The 23419-nt window shown below is 47.2% G+C and overlaps 1 protein-coding gene across 2 annotated transcripts in view; it reads right to left on the minus strand.

Annotated features, from left to right (window-relative positions):
* Positions 1-1668: 1668 nt before the first annotated feature.
* Positions 1669-23419, minus strand: part of SLC25A22 (solute carrier family 25 member 22) — a 51062-nt gene continuing 29311 nt past the window's right edge. For both annotated transcript variants that reach the window (XM_017812437.1, XM_017812430.1), the window contains exons 4-10: positions 21212-21267; positions 15085-15175; positions 6702-6820; positions 4856-5027; positions 4381-4535; positions 3446-3521; positions 1669-2582 (exon numbers count right to left, since the gene is read on the minus strand). In XM_017812437.1, coding sequence (XP_017667926.1) covers positions 2429-2582; positions 3446-3521; positions 4381-4535; positions 4856-5027; positions 6702-6820; positions 15085-15175; positions 21212-21267 — 823 coding nt within the window. In that variant the 3' untranslated portion in view covers positions 1669-2428. The remainder of the gene's footprint in view (positions 2583-3445; positions 3522-4380; positions 4536-4855; positions 5028-6701; positions 6821-15084; positions 15176-21211; positions 21268-23419) is intronic.

A 23419-nucleotide genomic window follows, 5' to 3' on the forward strand; every position in this document is an offset into this window, starting at 1 on the left:
CACTATCCCCTGCTGCCTCCCCAGTTCCTGCTGACTCAGGGACATGTCCAAGAAGCTAAAAATCAGCCCCATTAGGGTCACTAGCTCCAACATAGGGGAAGAAGAGCTGGTGATTTGAGAAGGAAGAGTCAGTTTTACAAAGAGGTTTTCAAAAGAATCCCAAAGGACAAGGAGAGCTTTCCCTGAACCTCAGCCCTTCACTGCACCAAATTTTCCTCCAAACTTAACCCCACAATCCAAACCTGCACCCCATACACACTCCTGCAGCCACAAGTCACCCTGCTTCAGAGGACAATCCTTGCAGGCAGGAGGGCAGGCTGAAACCCCACTAATTTTATTGGCAAAGTCTCTTTTGAGGACCTTCCTTGTAAATCACAAAGCAGCAAGGAATGGGGCACCTTAAAAAAAAAAAAAAAAATAAATCTTTCTCTTTTAATTCCACCCAAGGAAAATCCAGAGCAAGAGCAGCATCACAGCACCACACACAGAACAGACAACTATCATCATCTTTGCACAGATTCCTTCCCAGATACATGGAGAAGTCATTAAGAAAAATAAAGAAAATTATTCATATATGCATAGTGACAAGTAACAAATCAGCCACAGAACAACTTTCTTGAAGAGAAAAAGGATTCATCACGGAAGAAGGCCCTCAACATACAGGTTTTACAAAAACCTAACCCAAGAACATTGAAACAGAGGTGGTTTCCTTTTAAACATTAAAAACAGGGATTTTTTTTAATTAATTTAAAACACATTTGAAACACAAACACCAAGCAAGCGCCTGGAGAACAAAGCAAAAAGAAGGAATGAAAAGTGAATTCAACCAGTTTAATTTCAACACCAAAGTTGGGTGGATTGCACCAAATGGAATAAATAACGGAGAAGATCACACTGGGTTGGAAGGTCTCACACTTAAGGTCATTTAAACTAGAATTAATTACATAGCCCAAAAGAGTACTGAACGAGGAAGTCCTCTGGCAAGTGATATTAGCTGGGGCAGTGTCCCTTTGATAGAGTGAGCTGTAGGTGTGGATTTGGCCTCTGGCACCCAACAGTGATCACCACCCCAGAAGCCAATGGCATGACGAGTTTTTTGTGATGCAGAGGACTCACCCTGCAGGTAATGCACCTGCAAACAGCTCCTGGATCAGGGTGCGGGAACCTTCCGCCTCCTCTACACTGGCTGACTCCAAACACACCCAAGTTAAACATCAAAACACAACCAGGCTTTGTGTTTTCACCTTGCAAGGTGAGCACACAGGAGCAGCATTTCTAGTGCGGCTCCCTGAGTTTGGGCACCACAGAAATGGAGTAAGTGCCTCCCTTCCCACACCTGGGGTCAGGCTGGAAAAAAATTAGATCAGCTACTCTACACCTGCAGCCACCACTTTATCACCCTGGAGGTGGGCAGGTTGAAGGAATGTAAGTGGTTTCTTGTTTGGTTTTCCCTCCCCACAACCCCACATTAAGAAAAAAAACAAAACAAACCAAGAACAAACAAATAAAAGCCCCCTCCAAAAAACCAAAACCAAACACACCCCACCCCCCCAAAAAAACCCACCCAGAAAACACCCCCAAATGAAAATAACTTGATCCCAAATTCCTCTCCCTTCCCTGCCTGTAGCCAAGCAGGGAAGCACCTTTGGACATTCATGTGATCCCACAGACATGTTCCCTACAGAGCAGACATCTTATCTCTGCACCTCACCAGAATGTGCCTGTGACACCTGGTTAGGAGGGATATCCCTTTTGCTTTAAAACAAAAATAATTACAAAATCAATATTAACAATCAGCATTCATTTAAGTCCAACTCGTTTTTAAAAAGGGAGAAGGGAGGAGTGAAGGTTTCCAGGCCAAGGAATTTGCCAGATCCAGCATCCCCCACACTGTGCCTCCAGCAGCAATAAGATAAGCCCCCTTTGTGCAGTGCCCACTCTTGACCCAAGGTCAGCAGAGCCAAGGAGGTGCTGAGGGGACACAGCTGCCCCTCCAGCTCCTCCTCAGATAGCTGGCAGCTCCAGGAAGAAAGAGGGAATCGGTGGTGGATGAGGGTTCAAGTTATTTCTTTCCCCTCTCTCTTTCTCCCCAGGGCTGAGAGGAGACTTCTGGGTCTGCAAGCCCAGTCTGTGCTTACCAGTGTCCTTAAGAATGACAATTAAAAAAAAAAGAAAGGGAAATTAAAAAAAAAAAGAGAGATGAATAATTAACTATTGTCCGTGGAAGGAGCAGGAGGGAGCAGGTTCCAGACCAAGACAGAGAAGGGACTCTCTCCCTCCCCATGTTTGCTCATCTGGAGACCACATCCCTTCGGCATCCCTGCGCGAACCCTTTGTGCTGTTGCTCTGATATCAGTGGACATGGATGGTGAACACGGGGATGAATTCAGCGCTGCAGAGGGCGGGAGGGCACACCAGCACGCCAGGGCTAGGCCCGGGGCTTGGGGAGCATGTCCAACAGGAACTCCGCGATGCCAATGAAGTAGACAACTTGTGCAATGCCGAAGAGAGGAGCAATGACCAGGGCTCGGCAGTATGCCCCTTTGAAGAAGGCTGTGGGCCCTTCCTTCTGCCAGATCTTCCTGGGGAGAAACAGCAGAGACAGGTAAGTGTCCACCTCACTCCTCCACCATGTCAGGAGAGCTTGTGGCCATGCCCTGGCTTTCTGCCTCCCTCCAGAGGCTAAATCCAGGCAAGAGCTGTCACCTGGCACCGCCCCCACAGCAGATCATCCCCCACATGCTCTGCAAATGGCCATGCAGAAACATGCCCCATCCCTACATCTGACCCAGAAGCAGGAGCATCTGCCTGTGTCTGGAAGTACAGCTAAGATGACCCACTCCAAGCTTACATCAAGAGGTCCCCCCGTACCAAAGTGGGGCCAGCTCCACCCTCAGCATGGGACACAGCCAGATGGCAAGGGATTCTGGCCATGACAGAAATACAGAAGCAGAAAAAGTCCTTTCATGTTTTGAAGCAGCCAGACCACAGTTTAGCACAGGATGCAGCTGGGGACAGCCCACTCTGGCAGTGCTCCTGCAGACACTGTGCAGAGCAGTCCCAGGAGGAATACAAGACTTAATACTGTAGGATTCTCACACAGCGGGGCCTCGGGAGAGACAACCACAGCATTGCCTTCCCTTGCAGAAATAAAATCTCACTGTTATGACTACTGGGGTTTGGACATAAGTATTTAAATATAAATGCTATATTTATCTTGCTCAATATGGGGAGAAGTTCTCTTTTACATAACTATATATATATATGGATATAGATCTATATCTATCTATGCATAGAGATAGATAGATTAATAAAAGCACAGCTTCAGAGGGAACCTGGAACAGAAGCTGCTGGTTGGGTCTAAAAGCTGCACTGCCTGCCTGGCAGCAGGCAGCAGCAGATACCATACACCTGATGTGGTGCCCTCCTTCACAAGGAGTCTTACTTGGTGCAGTCCAGGATTCCCGAGTAGGTGTCTTCATTCACTCCCCTCTGCAAGGACTGCAGCCGCGTTTTGATCACTGGGGAGAAGAAGAGAAGAGACACTGGTGAGCACTGGGAGCGTAGCAGGCAAGGGCCAGCCCAAGAGTAATGTCTTTGAAACACTGTCAAAATGAGATTACCAAGAACACAGACCGCTTTCGTATATTTATCAGCAAGAACGGGGAAAACCCATCCCTTCATAAACAGATAAAAAACCCACACAGCCACCCAAAACCCAACCTCTCCCCTCACTGTGATCCAGGTTTCAAAGGCTGACTTAAGCTTTAAACACTTCCAAATTCAGATATCTTTCTGCAAAGTGGGAACTCCTTTTCAAATGTTCAGCTCCTTCTGGAAGAAGTATCTAAAATATACAATTCTGTTTTTACATTCTTTCACACCTTGGAGCGTGTGCAATGTTGGAGAGAGAGGAGTTACTTCCTGGTGTTCTTCACAGGAGAGAAACCAAGGTGGTATTTAAGGCAGATGCTGTGAGGCAGGAGAAAAGGCCATAGATTTGAGGCTTTCTGTCTTTCTCCATGACCATATGTATGTAAGTGGTCTGCATATTAAAAGCCACATGGAAATGTGGCTTTTCAGGGGCTTGTCTGCAGCCATTCCTGTGAAGAATGACTGAAATGAATGACACCCTCTTTCTGGCATACTTATTGAGTACTGCAAACCTCTGTGCAAGCTGTGGCCAAAACTGTAGCTCAGCTGAAGTCACACCATTTGAGCTGGTGGCAGCTCAGACAGCAGAGGTCCCCTCCTGTGCCTCCCTGTGCCCTCATACTGTGAAGAGGCTGGCAGTCATCCTCCTCCTCACCTAGTCCACTCTGGGCCTCTTACTCCTGTCACTTGGCACCAGGCCACCACCACAGGCTGCTCAGGACTCACCATCACAAGGATTGACAGCCACTGCAGCCGTACTCCCAGCCACACATCCAGAGAGGAAGGACACGTAGAATGGAGCCTTGACATTGGGGTCTTTCTGGCCCAGCTTGTTCAGGTTTGCAAACAGCGGGAAGTAAACAATGGAGAATGGGACATCCCTGCAGTGGGGTGGGAGAAAAGGGAAGAAAGAAGTACAAGGATGAGCCAACTCAGAGAAGGACACCAAGAAAGTGAGCAATGGAGGGGCTGCAAGCATCACACATTGGCAGCACAGCCCTGAGTGCAATGCAGACATCCCAACTCTGCGACTGCAACGCAGACAGGAGGGGAAACTCAGAGGGGTAAAACTGACTGCACAAAGGACAACAGGCCCACGGGAGGCATGCAGCCCTGCAGAATCAATGGGCTCCCCCTTTTTTTCAGCACTCAAACTGAAGACCCCAGCACATGCGGAGGACCATAGTTTTGTCCACCCTACCTTAGCAGTGTGGCTCCCAGGCCCTTGTAGAGTCCCGCGATGCCCTTGCTCCGCAGCAGCTCCCTCGTTATCTGTGTCGCTGTGGTGCGCGTCTCCACCACCGGCTCGGCCGCCCCCGCCGCAGGGGAAGAGGAGAGTTGGGCCTGTGCTGCCATCAGCTTCTTCTGTGCCGCTGGGGAGAAGAGCACAACCACAGGTCTGCAAGTTGCTCAGCAGCATCTCTTGCTGCCTGGTGCCACGGGACAAGGAGGAAAAGGCAGATCTCCAGGTGTGACAAAATATGCATGAAGGCCATAGAAGGCCAGCCAGGTGCCCTGCAAGCTTTTGCTCCCAGACTGCCCATCTCCCTCAGCCTGTCCCAGTATGGCATCTGGTGCTGCCACACCACAGCAATGCTCACCGCACTTTCCCACCAAATGGTTTGCCTGAGCAGGAGCAGCCTGTCACACACATTCCCTGCAGTGCAGAGAACAGAAGCTGCTATGAGTAGGCAGGTGCCAGTCCCTGCTTCCAGCTGTGTCCCTGAGCTGCCTGTACGACAAAGCAAAGATGTTCATAAATTAGAGTAGTTCAACAGCTCTGTTCTTTGTCTCCTTCCCTTGAAAGCAATCATTAACCCGGGGAGTTTCTCAGCCAGATTTATAAACACAACCTGGTTTCTCCCACTTTCCCAACCGATGCAATTCTGCCCTTTGGCCAGAAGATGGAGAACACATCAACCTGTAGGCAATCCTCTGGCTGCCACCGGGACACCACAGCTCTCCTGCCACACAGAGAACAGGCTGTTCACAGCAGCAAAAACCTCTCCTGAACCCTCAAACCATGGCTTAATTCCTTCAAACATTTTAAAATAATACGCACAAAGAGGATAAGGTCTGCATTAAAAACAGTGAAGAGAGGAAAGAAAAAGTAAATCCGCGATTATTCAGGAACGCCACATCCAATGAGAGATTAAAGGGCAAATTGGCCCATTTTCCAGGAAGAGCCACAAACACGGATTCTAACAGTGTCATGCAGGGCTCCTGGGGAGTGAGGCCATCGCCCAGGCTGACCTCTGGAAGAAACTAAGGCAAAAGCAATCAACTCTTTCCCCTAGAGTCTCCGTGCCAGACTGGTCTGCATTCTCACCAGAAACACTCCACATTGTTTCAGCCAAGAGGCTCACACTCCCTCCTGCCTCTGTCTGCCAGCTCCTGCCCACAGTCCCGAGAGCCTGACCCCAAACCTCGTTCAAATCCAGTGCTCTGGGAGAATTTTATTTACTGTTTCAACCGAGACAACTGCTGTTTTTGTCAGGAAGAAAAGAAGACACTCCCAGAGTACAAGGGGAGACAATTCATTTGGAAAGAGCACATCCCCTTGGGAAGCTGTTAGGGAGGTGCTACAGGGGGGTAGAAGGGAGAAAGAACAGACATCAGAAAACATGGAGATGGAGGAAGCACCACAAGGGAAAGGCACTGGAAGATGCTAATCCCTTCTTGGTTGCACAGTATCTAATGAGTTTTAATCACTCACAAGATGACCACCCAGTCATCTCTCCTGTCTCTCTCCATCCACCAGCAGCATTTGCTGTTTCAATTGCCAAGCCTATTGCTTTGAGCAAAAAAACCATCACCTTTTGTAACTGCAAGGGCCTCTGCAAAGCCAGCTGAGAGAAGTGTGGGGGGAAAGGAAGCTGGGAAGAAGAGGAGAAACTTCTGCTACAGTCTGAGATATCTCTGACATGGGAGAGCAGGGGGAAGGAAAAAGGTTTTCTCCAGTCATTCTCTCACCTCCACCTTGACAACCCAGTCCCAGCCCTTTCTCCCCTCCCTGCTCAGTGCACAGGGAAGAAAAGTCCACATACCAATACGTCCTGCATCCTGCAGCTGGATTTTGAGCATCTCCATGGGAGTGGTGACAATCACCTGGCAGGTACCTGCGCCGCAGCCTGCCAGCATCTCCTTCATCAGTGTCAGTTTTTTCCTGCTCAAAGAAAAGAGTGGTCAGAGGAGGTGGCCTGGAGTAACACTGGGGCAGCTGGTACAAGGCTCAGGGCACATCTCTGACCCTGGAGGTTACAGGAAAGGCAGCCCAGGAGACAGGGCTTGGCTTGACAATTCAGCACAGCCCAGGCTTGGCATCTCTGCTGGCATCACCAGACCTGGAGAATAGACTCCTTTGGTCCCAGAAATAGACCATTCAGAGGAAGCCACAAGCCCAGTCAGAACAGCCCCAGATGGGAGCACACAACCCTCTCCATCCACAGACAGAGTGCTTCAGCTCCCTTACAACACGATGTTGCCCCTGGGCGGGGCACAGCTTTCAGAAAGGGTATCAACTTCAGGGGGCACCAGAGGACCCGAGCATTAAGGCTGATAAGTGGCTTTCCTTCTGCCAGCCTAGTCCTTTAAACACTGTCAACAAACAGAGACCACAGAGCAAGGAGCAAGGGGGGAAAACAACACTTACTGCTTTCAAGTTCTCCAAGAAAAGCAAAATAAGTAAACAGCAAACATGAATCAGGGAGGCAGCTCCTCTGTGGTTATGAGCTGCTTCATCTCACTAGCCTTTTCAAAACTGTAAAAGTAGCCTTTGCACTAAACTTCCTGAGAGACAAGGGGGTGGGATGGACCCCCATCACTTTGTACGTCCTCTGCACTAGAGAGTAGGGATTATCAGTGGCATATTCTTGCCTAACAAAATGCAGCATTTCATTGTTCCCTGCGTTCCAAAGCCATGAAATAGCCCAGCTAAGACTAAAAAGAGGAACTCAGGATGCAAAAGCTCATGAAGCCTCAATTTTCAGAAACTGATGTGGTTTTGCCCTGTAAAAAACCTCACGCCTTGGCACCAGAAAACACTGACTTGATTAAAAAGTACATCTGACATTCTCTTCTCTAAAAAGGGGGAAAAAGAGGCATATATGAATCACACAGCCAAAGGGAAACAGCCTCATCTTTTTTCTGTTTTAAATGCAAGTACTATTTTTGCCTCCCACAGCCCTGCTCCTGCACCAATACCTCATCTTAACCTGCTCAGGGCGAGTCCCCACACAATGGCAAAAGCAGTCCCACAATGATATGCCCTATTCCCTTGCAAAACCAAGGCACACTCCCGTGCCAGGGGTTTCACATGCACACACACTGAGCACAACATGGTGCAGTGGGCCAGCAAAGCAGCTTCAGTGCCAACCCTTCAGGAAAGGGAGGGCAGATGTGCTGTAATCCTGCTGAGCCACCACGTCAACTGGGCCAGTTTCTCCACCTCTCATCTTCTCCAGGGAGGATATCAGAGCAGGGGATTAGAGGCACAGAGCCACAACAGAGATTACCAGCAACTAAATATAGAGCTCTCCTATGAGGCTGAACGGAGAAATATTTCGCAGTCTCTCCTTTCCAAATTCCCCCATAGATGAGAAGCTGCAAAGAACAATCCCTCCCACCGAGTTACCCACATGGGTGCTGAAGTGTGCACAGCAAGCTTTCCTGGAGGCACAGAGGTACCAGGGTGTGCCAATCCAGGGGTCCCCACTGCTACTGCCACCTGGAGGTGGCCAACTTGTGCCTTTTGGTCAGCCTGAAGCACAGAAGCAGTCTCTGCATGGCTCAATGCAGTTGGCAGCAAGGCTGCACAGTCCCTAGCATGGCCATGGGAGGAAGCAAACCACTGGCTGTCAGTCTCCCTCTACAGCACAGCAGAGGATCTCCCACTTTAGCAAGAGCCCTGGAGCATCCTTGGAGTACATTTCTTCTGGCTTTCATCCAGGGTGACTGCTTTGATACCCAGTTCAAAAGATTGGGAAGACTTGGCCTGCTTGTTCATCTGTGGACCATTATCCCAGCCAAGAAAAGTCAGCCTGGCTTGATTGAACTCCATGGAGCTATGCCAGTGTGACCCAGAGAAGGATCATACATGTGGGTTTATTTTAGAGATGTCAAACAGGTATATCAAAAGCACCTAGAACAATGCCTTTCAGCTTTTGGTTGGCATATTCTGGGAACTGGGGAGAGTCCAAGAAAAATATAGCCTAAGATAAGCAAATCTTTTGACGGGAGGTTTAAAATTTGCCATACAGGGGGTCAAATTCCCTTTGCAAAACCTCACCAGTCTGCACATAAAAGGAGTTTGAAAATGGTTCATGTCTAGACAACAAAGGGGTTTAAATATTTAAGGCACCACAGGCCTTATCCTCAGTGGTTTAAAAAACTGGCACACCTCGACTAACTTCAAAAGTTGCAACATCAGCAAGGATCTGGCCCTACAAATGCAGAAATCATCTTTTATCACAGCAAGAGGGTGTTAAATATAAAATACACATAATAGCCCCAAACTCTGCACTGGCAGAAATCAGTCATTCCACTTTTTTAACTGAAATACAAGTAATTTGTGACAAATCAACAATGACAAATGGGAAGGGGAGGGGATTCATGCTTGATCCAAATTAAGAGTTTCAAACTAGAGCTGAAAAATAAAGTCAAAACCAGGAACTAGAGGTTTATGGAGGACTTTTCCAGAGCAACACATCAGTCCAAAGTTAGGATCTCTGACAGCACTGGTATATTGATGTCACATGGGAGCAGAGTAGTATTTTTTTCAAGTTTCTGAAAAATCTTGACCATATGCAAAGTTTACTCTGCTTGGGCAGGGACCAAAAAGAGTCATTCTGGAATAAGGACGATAAAATTTCCGGACACAAAATCTCTGACCTAAGGAAACATCCATACAAAGCCATCCATTTTCATTTCCTACCCCTGTGTCCCCTGGTTGGAAATCACTTCCCTCACTCATGAAATAACTTCTGCTTCTGGTCTGCCAGCCCAACAGACTGTAGAATGTTCCCAAAGAGTTTCAAACCAGACAGAGTCAGTTTCTTTCAAACAATTTAAATAGTGGGTATTTCATATGGATTAGGGGACCAACACACAGGAGGCATCCTTCAAAGGGAGGGCACCCTGTCTGCCACAGCCCCTTGGGGACACGCTCACAAAATACCAGTCATTCCCTTTAAGCCACCCCCGATCTTCCAAGGGGGAACAACAAGCCGCTGCAACCACACTTCAGAAAGCTGGAGCTATGATGCTGGGAAATGTAAAAGCAAGGAAGTTTCCATTACAAGCTCCCTCTCACTTCTGATGCCAGCTCAAAAATACCTCAGACAAGCAAAATGAAGCACTGATGTGGGGCAGATACACCTCAAAGTAGCATTGCCAGATAAAATGTTGCTGTGGTAGTCATTATTCCAGATATGTGCAGGAGCTCTGGGTTGTGTGTTTGAACTAAGTCAAGAGAAGGCTGACTCTCTGCCTGCATCAGGTTTGCCCTGGCAGGAGATCCCAAGTGGTTTTTTCCAATATGAATGTCTGTGGAAGTGAACAATGGAACATGACTGGGCATGTTGAACACAGCCCTCATTTTGTCCCAAGACGTGCTTGGAATGGTGACAACGGCAGTGCTCCTCTCCTGGGTGCATTCTGTGATGAAACAGCCCATGTCTAGTTCCCTCCAGATTAACAGTTAAAAGTGCATTTACTTTTTGGCTGACCTTTGATGTCAACAGCTTCAACCCACTGTAATTCCCCAAGTCTCTGTATGCTAAATAAAAGAGCCCTCCCCAAACAGCTATCCCTGAATAGGCACAGGGAGATTATCAGTTCTTAACTGTCTCTTTCTCCCTCACCTACAAGTCTCAGTGAGTTGGATGAGGGTTACCTACATTAAAGAAGTGTCTGAGCATCCAATGGATAACTGCAGGAGAGGCTGCCTTGGCCCACAAGGGTAGAGAAAGACCAAAGCACAGTGTGTGCAGGGTGATTCAGCAGCTCAGCAGCAGGACTAGCAGCAGCATCCCTCCTTTCTAAATCAAGAGCCCCACTTTACAGCCTGTCTGTGAGTATTCTACAGCTCATGAATCAACCAGGTCATGCAATGGATACTTAAACAGGCGCCACAGAAGAGATGGTCTGAGTATTTTAGAAGACCCTGAAAGAAGAGCAGATGAAGGAAAGAGTCCTGGGAAGACATATCAGCTGGGAAGGCAATGGAAAACAAGCTTTGGTCTCCACACCCGCATAGGACTGAAGGAAAAGCACCTTGCTCGTCTCAGAATTACAGCTGGCTATTTCTCGTCCCTGAGCAAAGACACAAGGCAAGGGGAAGCAAAAAGGAAGACAATTTGCTGGCATCAGCAAAGGCAGAATTAATTTAGTCGTGATGGTCTTCCGAGGGATCCGAGCTGCTAAGACAGCAGATTGCCAGCTTTTGCTTCAGAACTGCAAACAAAATAAAGGTCAAGACTAAAGAGGACAGGAGAAGTAAGGGAATCTTGGAGAAGAGCAACAGGAAACTCATCCAGGGACACTAAAGAGTTTTTATGAGCAACAAATTGCTTATGTAAGAAGGCATGAAACACTTCTTACTGTAACCAAGTCAGAATATTTCACCAAGAACCTGAAAAATGAACAAAACTTGGCAAACACATGCCAAACAAAACAGCTGTCTGGCACTCAACACTTTGGAGATAAACATGAAACCTTGTAGGACACTTTAAAGAGACTGATTTTTATTAAGTGTTTAACACCCAGATTCAAAGAGGACATAAAACATAGGCACTACTTACATCAGTCAAAGAGGCCTCGCACACTGGCCACCCAAAAATCAGTGATGTACTTCAAAAGCTGGTGTACTACCGATCTAAATTGCTTCCTCAGCTTCATACCCAAGAGTTTCACACTCGAGTGCTTCACTTAGCCCCTTCTCATGTCCTGTGCTCAAGACAGTGAAGCCACTACTATTTTAACAGTAGCTGTGAGATTATGAGTCTCTCAACACATCCAGCTTCAGAGAGCCACAGGAAAAAAAAATCCCACCTGTTTCCAGCAGGCTGAAGACTAGAAGTTTCCCCTCTCTCACACATCCTGCCTTCCTCAGCCACAGGGGGACTCTTCCCTACAGAGTGCCACAAGGACCTGCCTGAAGACTCTCCTGTGGGTCACCTTTTCTTCTTCTTCCCCTGGGAACTGTTGAGGATCTTAGGTCAAAATTATCATAGAAAAATGTTTGACCCTTATTGCCTCTCTCAGTCATAGTTATGGGGTGCCCTTCAGGTTTTTCAGTATCTTTGTTTCCCTCCTTTCCTCCCTGGCATAGCAAGTGTGTTCTAGGCACCCACACAACTCACTCTGGCCTCCCTTGCTCCTAAATGACCAGGACATCTTGGGAGGACCAATTTGGTTTTGTTTCCTCATGAAACAAGAAGCTGTAGCTGTAGGTTCTCATAATGAGATCAAAATAGAAACTGGGAAAGAAGGGGAAAACAAGTCCCTCAGCCTGTGAGCACACAACCTTTCTGCACCAAAGGGAGGGGAAAAGCACTGAGCTAGTCCTAGGGTGGAGAGAGCTGCAGGAACAGACATCTCCAGACACAAGGAGATAGATGCACCAACAAGGGCAGGAGGTCCCACAAGAGGATCTGCTGTCCCAATACTCTATGTCCAGCAGCATCCAAGAACACAGCTAGGGAAAAGGGAGTCTAGCACAAACCCGCAATAACAACATCCCCAAAATATTCTTCCAGCAATTTGTAGCCAGGAGCTTCCTACATCACAGGTGCTGTTTTCAGTCTGGCCTTTCAAAAATAGGCTTTATGCCACTTTTTTATCCTAGCAGTTTAAAAGCAATTTCAACACTAAGTTTTTCAAAGGATAAAAATAAATAAATCCATATACATTGGAAGTCATTTTGTAACTTGAGAGTACTTAGAGTCATGTTGGACTTGCCACACTGTATCTGGTCCACACATGCTTCTTCCACTTGCACATGGAGGTGTATTTTAATAGCACATATTTTAATTAGCAAATACTGATAGAACATGCACATTTAAAGGATCACCAACTCACACAACATACTTCAAGCAATACAAGTGCTAGATACTTAGCAACAAAAGCATTCAGTATCAAATTAGAAGTCTAGAAGACTTTTGCAGCTTTGAGTCAGAAAAGCACTAGAGCATCCTTTGGGACAGAAACATCCAAAGGGAGAAACCTGCAGACTGCAAACAGCTTGCAAGAGCAAGGAAAGCCCTTGGGGTCACATAGCTTTGTGACTCAATAAAACAGCCCCTTGCAATCACTCCTATTTGCTGCATGTGCTACACATGGGAAAAGACCTCGTGAACTGCCAAAGGCAAAGTACATGCACTGCCTGCAGCATGGTCAGGCACAACTCCTCCAGCAGGTTACATACTCCATCCCCAGGCCTTGGATTTCCTTAACACAGAGGAAAGGGACCCCATGGTAAGCAGCTGCTCTGCAATTTCTAAGGGCCCTCAGCATCACTGGTAATGTCATGGCCTTATCCATCACCCTCTACCCCCTGTGCACTAAGATGACAATGCACTGGAACTTCCATGTTCATAGCCTATACCAGCCACAGACAAAAACTACTCTTGTCCCCTAACTGTGGCCCAACCTCTGTTTTCTCTAAAGGAAGTAAAAACACTCTGTGTTGAGACAAAAGCCTCGCCACTCCCCAAGTAGTGCCCCAGGTCATGGTAGTACCAGTCCCAGCCATACATATGATTTAGGAGAACAGGGTGTCTTACTCTTGGAAAAACTCTCTAGCTCCTTTATTCTGAATCAAGTGCAGCCCATCATCCACATCATGTGTGGACCAGCCAAGAACCCAAAAGTGAAACTGAAAGAGGTCTGCTTGTGGAAACAGCTGCATCCCATTTAACCAAAGTCCTGCTCTAAGCTAGACCCATCACTGAGGCAGACACACACACTTGTCCTCTGAGGAAGTCTTTACCTCTCACGGGGCAGGACATCGACTGACAGGCATGTCACATTTTAATGGCTGAAACATCACAGCAGTGATGGCTCTCACAGAATGCCAAATATGTTGCAATGCCAATCTGATTTCTTCCATGGGCCATTCTCTTAGTGGTAGTACAAGACGTGGTAGCTTGGCACCCCTTGTCCTGCCTGTACAACCCACTAAGCTCCCTCTTGGTAGGTGGTGGTAGAGCTGTGCTGCTGTCTACTGCAGTACACCAAGGTGCCCCCTGCTGTCTGCTGCACGGATCAGACCCACCGCTTGGCAGGGGTGAGGAGCCATGAGGACATCATCACCTCCCACTGTCTGAGCACAGCACAGAAGAGACACTATTTGAAGAGACAGAAAATCACAAAGAGCTGCGAGCCGATGAGTCATATAGACATATGTTAGCTGATACTTTAAAAGACTCCAGAACAAAAAAAAACAGGCACATGAAAAAAACAGATCTTCAACCTGTGTCAGTCCACGATCTCCACTGAAGCTGTTGAGCCACTGATCTGCAGCAGCCAAGACTGATGTGGTATGTTTTGGGAAGTTGTTAAGCCAAGTAATCATGCCAGAGCTTTGCATTTTCAGTGAGGCTCCACCTCATAACTGCTAATGGGAAAAGTTGGGATCATATCCCAAGCAGGCTGTTTTCCAGCTACTGTCACTTGAGGACTGGAGGTAGTGTTCTTCTCTGTCTCTGGAGAAAGGTCTCTGTCTGAAGTGAGATACAAGTGTTCTCCAAATTGCAAGGGAAATATCTTGGTGAAAATGGCATTAAATATTCAGGGCCCAGCCCCTCTCAACTGCTCAGCTTGCATCTTTTACTCATATTCAATTCACATCAACCACCCTTCACTTGCAAGCTGAACAGATAATTTTATTTCTTCAGCATTTATATGCAGGTCAGCGGCTGGGTAATGCTGCAAGTGCCCTTTGTCAATTCAGATTCGCCATCTCTCTAAAACTGTTTTCAAGATAAAAAAGGAGAAAAGGGGGGCTAAGTTTGGGGTCTACAGAACTTGACTTGCCATCTATTTGAGCAAGGAGGAGCATCAAGCATCAGAGCATCCAATAGGATGCTGAGGACAAGGGTCCTCCCAGCAGCTGTTTGAGCAATGATCAGTGCCACTGGGTTCCTCTCAAATATTTACTCTACAAATTCTGGATCTACTAACCTTGGCTTAAGTCTTGGACTATTTTTAGAAGCTTGAATAAAGAGCAGTCATCCAGTGGAGTGCTTTACGGTTCCCATTTTAGACATTACATCCTTAGCCTGAATGTAATCACCAGCTGAGCTGTTCAAGGTCAACTCATATTTCAGCCATTGCACTACCCCATTCCACCTTTGCCCTGATTTCTCAACAGACGTGTTCCAAGAGCCGGTGTCTTTTAAGTTGACTGCAAAAGGTCAACTCCCTACTCACCCGTCTTTGGAGAGGTGATGACGGAAGAAGTCATTGGCTGCCAGTTTGATAGCCTTTTCTGGGGTCACCAGAGTCAGGTTCACTGCAGCCCCTGAGCAAGAAAAAAAGGCCATTGGAGAATGAGAATAAAGAAATTGTTAACTGGGTTTTTCAGGAATGTGTCGTAACTTCTGCTCAAAACCAATGACAGATGAAAGAGAGCTCCCAGTGCACCAAATGGATTAAGAAATAAGAAACAACTCTGAAAATTAATAGGATTTCTGCCTCCCAACACCTTGGCTTTGTGAAAATATCCCCAGATGTATTTCTACTCCATTTGCAATATGTATTTTGTAATTTCTTTAGCTTCACTACTGCCTCCCACCACGCATACATGCATCCTCTTCTCTCATCCAAGGGTGCATTCCTAGAAATTCAGAAGGATACAGATCAATCCTTCAAAGAACGAGTACAAGTTGGATTAATAACTTGTCCCAATTCCTTCGCAAATATTTTGTGATGCTGAGAGGCAAAAGCCTCCCTGCCCTCCCTTCTCACTAGTATCCCTGCTCCCTGCCTCCCCAGAAAACACCAGAGCAGCTTGCTTACCAGGCAGCCCAGAAAAGGCAGAGCCACTAAAAGACCTGGAAGCTGGTTGAAGTCATCTGGTTCATCTGCACTGAAGTCAGCCAGCTCTAGACCCTTAGAATAAAGTGGCTTCCCTTGTGTATCACCACTTGGTGTCACTCCCAGAACAGCCACCGTTTAAGCGGCTTTTGTCCACCACAAACTGCAGCCTGCAGAAATTCCCCTTTGACCTCCATGGCAAGGCTTGCTGGGGGACCTGGGGTGTAAACAAGCCTTGGCTCCCCCCCTGCCCCCCCGTAACCACCCCTTTTGTCAGGAGCAACAAACAGCAAATCCCCGTATTGTGCCTGCCACAATGAAACGTCTGCGTGGCCTGGCCGGCTGCTCTGGGCCATGAACACTGGCATTAGTGCAACACAGTGGCTGGGAGGCAGCTTCCAAGCTGCCCTGGGGAAAATAGGGTGAGGGAAGGGCCAGTCCCTTCCCAGTATACTGGGTTTTGCACTATTACATTAGCACTCCAGAATATTCTCCTCCATTTAAATCTTACGGCTCAAAAAGTCCTCCAGTGGATAACCTCAAGGTCTCCCTGCCTGCACTGAAGCATACGGAGCTCCAAGCCCTTCAATGGAGTTACAGTTGAGACTTGCTAATGGCCTATGAACACCTTTGCAAGAATGAACACAAATATAGGCATTTATGCTTGCAGTTGAGATTTAAACAACTTGTCCCAAAGATTCATTTTTCAAAGAGAACCAGCCAGAGAGTCCTGCACCCCCACCAGGCTCCAAAGAGCTAATGTGGTTCATTTTCAGGACCTTTAAATACAAGTTGACAAGAGCTGTAAGGGCTCAACACACCTGAAGAAAGGCAACTCAATCGGTTCCTCAGGATGGACTCTCCTCTCTCCAAAAATGGAGAGACAAAGGTTTAGGGGGACTTTCCTAAGATTAGGAAGCTAAATCGCAACTGAGACTCCTGGGACCACTACAACTGGGACCAGAACACAAGAATCCTTGGCTCTGCATCCTCTGTTCAGAAGACATATCTCCACCATGCAGGAAATTGCAGCATGAAAAGAGAGAGATTTTGCTGCACGGGGCTGGGCAGCCCAACACATCTTCCCCCTTTCAACTCCCATGTTCAGATTTTGCAGAAAACACAGCATAACGCTACCTTGTAGCAAGCTAAGCCAATGCATTCATTCCACACTGGCCATGACATCCAACAAATGCCATTCTCTTTTACACGAGACTAACTAGCAGGGAGCAGGGCAGCACTCTCACACTCCTGGGTTTTTGCAAACTTTTTAGTGCACCAGTGATTGCACTGCTTCAGCTCGATGTTCTTCCTATACCATCATGTCCCCCCCACCATGGCTCTTGCATGTGAAAAGAAGCCTCACAGACATGACCCTCATGCTCTACCTCCATCTTTTAATGTCAATCATATCAGAATCTACAAAGCAAATCTACAGAGCCTAATTTTTAAGTGGAAGTGGCTATCCATGAAGCGTTTCCTCAAATGCCAAGTTGGAGATAACTTCAGCCCCACTCTCAGTGGCTAGAAAGTACAACACCTGTACACATGCAGCATGAACAACTATTTCCTTGGAAAAACAAGGAGAGAAAGGAAAAAGCATAAACCAGCTACTCTAACACCAGTGCAAAGGGTTCACTGAAAGAAAGAAAAACTCCAAACCATCAAGCAAGAAAGGCACTCAAGAAGTACACTTCCATATGCTGACATCCTCCAGCAACCAGGAGGCTTTCACAGAAATTTCTCCTTCAATTGCAAATAAAGCAGAGGGTAAAAACATGCAATATACAGAAAAAAAAGTTAATGAACCTGGGTTTTCTACTACATCTTTGATATTTTCAGTAAAGCTGCTTAGCAGAGAATGCATAATCCCTGTCCTCAATAATCCATAACAGCTTCAATTCACTGAGGAGGAGAAATTAGATACTTCAGCTGCTGGCTGTATACTTTCCACAGCATTTTCTATCTTTTTACAAAATCTCAAAGCTCTTCAATTATACCCACGCCAATGAGTATTTCCCTAATTAAAGCCAACCTTGGCCTATAGGCAACGCTACATGTACCAGAAGCAAAGACAGACAAACAGCATGGAAAAATAAACAGCAATCATTAAAAACCATTTTGAAAACAAGTAACAAAGAACGAAATCAACTAGGGGCAAAACCAGTTGTTTGCCAACTGAACTTCTAAGTGCTGCCTTCTCACTGAGCTTTGGGTTTTGTTATTAAAACACATTTCTACAGAAGCCCTTACACACCACCAGCAACCTACATAACAGGGGGACTGAGTCATCCCCAGTGCAGCACTGGGACACGTGGGAGATATTATTAGCAGAGGCCAGGGAAGGCTGCCACACGACTGCAGCTAAACTGCAGCTACCCTCCAAATGTCATCAACAGCAGAGGGCACTTCCCCAGCCTGATCTAGGCCTTCAGCTCCTGCCAGCACGGCTAAACAGTTGGTCTTCAAACACCAGTGGGATTACCCAGTGGGACATGTGCTGGGATTTTTAGATGGCTTCTGGATGGACTATAGCAGGGAGCTGAGAGAGCATCTCTCCAAGGTCCCCTACCACTGATGCCCATGGGGTCCAGGAGCCCACAGGCACTATGGATTCATTTGCTCGGCATCACGTCTGAAGGCAGCACACCGTCATTCCCTGAGCACAGACAGGGCTAGACAGCTTTAAGGCACTGCTGCTACCTAGATGTTATGGGAAAAAAACATAAGGGAAAAAACCTCTTCTTCCTACCCCAAACAAATCCAAGAACTTGAGAGAAATGTTGGGATTGTCTTGTACATCACACAGTTTGCTATGGACTACTCATTCAAAGCAAGGACTATCTGCCCACACAAACCCCTTAAGAGGTGTTCTGCAGAAAAGCATCCTGCAAGCTCAAGCCTTTTTCCTGTCCACACTGTGGAGTTTTGAATCGCATATGAAGGAGCCCTGAAGTCACACAGTGGGAATGGCTGTACCCAAACAGACCCCTTCTGTCCTCCAACTGAGGCCAAGTGATCTGCAGGGACAACCGATGTGCTTGTGACTTCTCCATGGGGAACAGCAGCTGCCACTTTAGCATATTAACATATAATCCTCCCAATTTCAGCTTAAAGGCTACAAATAAGAGCTCATGAGTCATTCAGCAAATTCTGCTGGGGAACTGGGACAGATGGAGGGAGCAGGAACCAATCCCACCATCTGATTTCCATATTTCCCTGTCCACAAGGCTGAGACATCTCTTTATCTTCTTTCCAGAAAAGCACTCACACATTCTTCATGAATCTGGGATGTATTTTACCCACCAACCCTCTCCCTGAGAGTGAGGGAAGGGCTGCTAATGTCAGCTCACAGAACTGAGGCACAGGACTCACCTTTGCACCTTGACCATGCCAAAATACTATGAATTTCTGGAAGGAACAGGAGTCATTCAAAAAAGCCCTCTCCAACCAGCTCCCCATTTAATAGTCAGAGGTGAAAAGTAAATTCAAGCCACTATCCAGTCCAGGGAACAGACATAGGGACATGGACCAAGCTGACCAGACTCGTCATAGCTGGACAAAGCAAGAGGTACACAAAATCCTCTGCACCCTTTGAGATTTCTGCTTGGGAGTGACAAGTGGCCTGGTGATGCACATCCCCTCCACCACCCTATGCCTTACAGAACTCAGCTGTCTCTCCCAAAAGCCCTGATGGGTCCTACAGTCTCTCATGTAGGTTCTTCCCTCTGCTGAAGGAAGAACCTACAGCTTCTTCCTTCTGCTCCCCACCAAGCAGCCTGCCACTGCATATTTACAGCCAAAGTTAATGCAGGTTCCATTCCTGGCTAGGAACACAGAAGCAGCCAGCTTCTGGAAAAAGTCAAAGGGGAAGGCATCACTGCTAGCACTGAAGATAGAGCTTGCCAGGGTTCCTCAGGGTTATTTGTCTTGTTGCCTGATCCCAGGAAAGCTCAGGCAAAGCAGCCAATCCATCCTCATCATCCACCACACTCCCCTGAAACGCCCACCAGCAAGCTTGGCAAGAGGTGCTGCCTGAGCAGCCAGTGCCTGCTCCCAGGCCGGCCAGCCACAGTGTCTGTGTTTCCTTAGGAGCTTTGGAAGAAGCAGCAAGAGACGCTACACATGCCAACAGCAAGGCGCCAGCACCTCCGGACTTCCGCTTGGAAAGACAAAGAGCAAGGACTCAATTATAGTAGTACTTTAATCAGGCTTTATCAGTGAATGAGTGCCACAAAGAATGCTATCTGAGCACCTCAGATAAAAACTGCATATGAAGGCAATTGACTATCAGTATATAAAATGAACCAGACCTCAGTGCCAACTAAGCCAGTTGGATTGTGCTGAGAGTCAAGAAGGTACTCCATATTTTCCAAATAAAAGCCAGAATTTGGCCTGCTCTCCTCAAAATCTCCTCAAAAGCTTTAAAAACTTCCACAGATTATGTGTTTAAACTATAAAAGGCATAATATCAGCGAGGAACTCGCTGCTGCAACAGACAGCCTAAGTCAAGGAGACAGGAAATTTCCAGCAGGTCAACTGTCGTGGGGTATCTGTCGTTAGGTTTTGGTCCGTGAAGAAAGAAGACACACACACACACACACACGAAGAAAGATGAGACAAGGGGTGTCTGCTGCCTCAGAGCAGCAGGTAGGTTTTATTGAGCTAGCTGGCCCCTACTTTCTCACACACATAATGTAAATATATTTTTGCAAAAACACTTAGGAATTTAACACTTGCACACAGTCAACAGCTTCGTCCTTGCACTGTTATCCTTTTCTAGCTAACTCCCTAAAACTCAAGGCCGTGTCCATGGGAACATTTAATTAGCCTCACTGTTCTAATGGGAAAGGCCTAACACTATCCAATATTTCAAACTTCTCAAGCTCCAGGGGCTCCAGTCTCTCCAGGGGCTTCGTGGACCTGCCACTTCCCCCCACAGTCAACACACAATGACCTAACAGCTGAAGCTCCACTGTGAGCCAACCTCTGATTTTCTTACCACCTCAAGCTAGTTCTTTTCTGGGGGCAGGTTATTTTTGTTTTAATTGCTGCTTGTCTTAATACTTGAACAAAGCACTTTAGCATGCTTGAGAGACATCAGGCCTGACCATGTTGGTGGTGGGCTTTGACATAAACTCAATCATCAACCGCAAAATAAGATACTTCAAGAGTTGATTTGCTACTGCTCCTCTGGCAAAAGTTACCATGCCCAAGCTGTGAAACAAACACATAGAGTCCTGAAACGAAGTCCAGCAGCTTCACTTAAACTGCTAGTACAGATGACCATCAGTAAATGGTAAGGTTTAACAACACGGGGAGGGCTCAAGCCCTCAATGATGGATAGCTTAGCAGACAACTGCACAGAGTAGGTTATTTTCAGAAACAGCTGCAATGTTCAACCTCTTAGGATACTGCTAGGTTATTGCTTCATATGCCAGAGAACAGAGCTTTTCCTCCCACTTACGCACCAGTGCTTCCAACGCAAAAGCTCTGCTGTGCCTGACTCAGCTTTACTTACCTCTGTACATGCCAAAGTAGCCTTCCGACCGAATTGTTTTAATGAGGCAGTCAGACCTGCAAACAAAACAGAGAGATGAACCGCAGGAGCTCAAAGGTGGGTGAGAACAGAGAAAAACAAAGCAAATTTCTTGGAGTGGTTTCCATTTGCATTCTGTCAGCAAAACCCTGAGCTGAGACGGGAACTGCGTCAGCCTCTGAATGTGCCATTGTTGAGGCCTGAGTCCAATTTCAACCCCTAATTCACAGGGGCTTTGAAACCCCCGGCTCACCCTGCACACGCTGTCTGCTTTCTAGAAACACAAAAGGGAAGAGTGTCACTGCGAGGGCTGTTTATCCAGGGTCCCCTGTGGCAAACGCGCATGAGATACTCTAACAAGCAGATCCCCATGTATGCATTTTTAAATCCAGCTCTGGAAGGGAAATAAGGGGGGCCAAAACCCTCCATGCTGGCTTGTTTGACTTAGTCCATGAAATTTGACACAAGGCACACACACAAACACTAGATGACCTGAGCACTCAGTCATCTGTGGCCTCCCACACAGATTAAAGCATTTACTTTTAACACATCAGGTCCCAGAGCAGGCAGCCAGCACTCAGGCTCTTGCCCTGGGAAGAGCGTGGCAGGGTGCCGTGCTCCAAGGGGAAAACTGGCACCTTCCTTCTTGCAAATATATTTACTGCAAATGGGAAATCTATGCAGAGTGCTGGAATGGCACAAAGGCTTTTGAAGGCACAGACACACACCTAGCAAATCCAAAGGCGCAGTTCAAGAAGGCAGCACAGATCCCCTGGCAGAGTTTCCCTCTCCGAACCACAGATGCACAAAGCCTGGATGTTGGCTGAAGGTGGCTTTAGGGTGTTTGGGAAGGGACAGGTACTTCTATGGCCATAGGGGAAGAGAGAGGTACAAATGCATGCATGTATACATAATTTAAGAACCAAAAGGCTCTTTTAAGCAGTAATAAGGGAAGTGTGGCTGATGAAAACAAGAATTCATTTTTAAGAGATCTGGCAACACAAGGAGTAAACTTCATCTCTGCTCTGTAGTAGTGCTGAGGTGGAAAAGGAGGAAATACACAGTTCCCTTGAGAGTGTTATGTCCCTACCTGGGTCAAGACTGCTCTAGGGTACCCCACATTATTTGTGAAGAGCCCATCCTGCATTGCTACCAGTCACAGCAATGCGTTGCCCCTCTCTGCTGGGACTCTCCACATCCTTTGGGATCCCATCTTTCACACACTCCACCCCAGCTCCTGCAGCTTGCACACACCCATCTCCTTCTTTGGAGCAGCTCCTTCAACACATTTGCAAGCCCCAGAAATCTCAGTGCACCTTTCCATCAAGTTCCATCAAGTTCCATCAAGTTTCCATCAAGTTTCCATCCCTCCCATCAAGTTCTTCCACTGCAGTGCTGGAGACAAGGCATTTTTCCTTGAGCCAGTGGTGCTGCTTTGAACAAGCCGCGGCTGGGAGGGGATTGGGAAGAGCTGTTTCCCATCACACTCATGAAGCCCTGCTGCCTCACCATGTCACTTGCATGTCACTTCCAGCCCCTCGAGCTGCAGCAGAACAAGATGCAGCCAAGGCCATGCCCAGCTCTTTTCTCTTCCTGGAAAAGGGAGCCAATAGCCAACTAAAATGATACATAACATACCTGGGGCAGGACAGCCCAAAATCCCAGCTATCTCCAGCCCTCAGAACTGCTCCAAAGCGTCTTTGGCTCTTTCAAGTGAAAGGTTCCCCTGATGCTAAAGGTCTCCTGAGCTGAGCAGAAGCAAGGCATGCTATCTTAAAGTAAGACAGCAAAATTCTTAATGAACTAGCTGCCGTCCTGGTGTTCAGCAGACACCTTTGAGATCTGGTATTGATGGGTACACAGTACTTTCAGAAAAATAAGCCCCTGTAACTGGGCAGCCTTTGTTAGGAAAGCTCATCCTTTCCCCTTCTTAGAAGGAGCCAGCTCAAATATACGGGGTAAATCCTATGTATTCCTTAACAGCACCTCATCCCACAGCAATTCCTGGCTATGGAGCAGATCTGTGCTCAATTGCTGGAGAATAAAAGCCTCTCTCCTACTGAGCTTCCCTCCAGGGACAAGGCATCCTGGCACGCAGTCCCAAGGGGAGCCTACAAGTTCTCCATCCTGCCCATACTCCTCTTGCTGCCACCTGTAAGATCAGGGGGATAAGTGATCCTCAGGGAGGAG

Source organism: Lepidothrix coronata, unplaced genomic scaffold (genome assembly GCF_001604755.1).
Source record: "Lepidothrix coronata isolate B3197 unplaced genomic scaffold, Lepidothrix_coronata-1.0 Scaffold1, whole genome shotgun sequence".
NCBI lineage: Eukaryota > Metazoa > Chordata > Aves > Passeriformes > Pipridae > Lepidothrix > Lepidothrix coronata.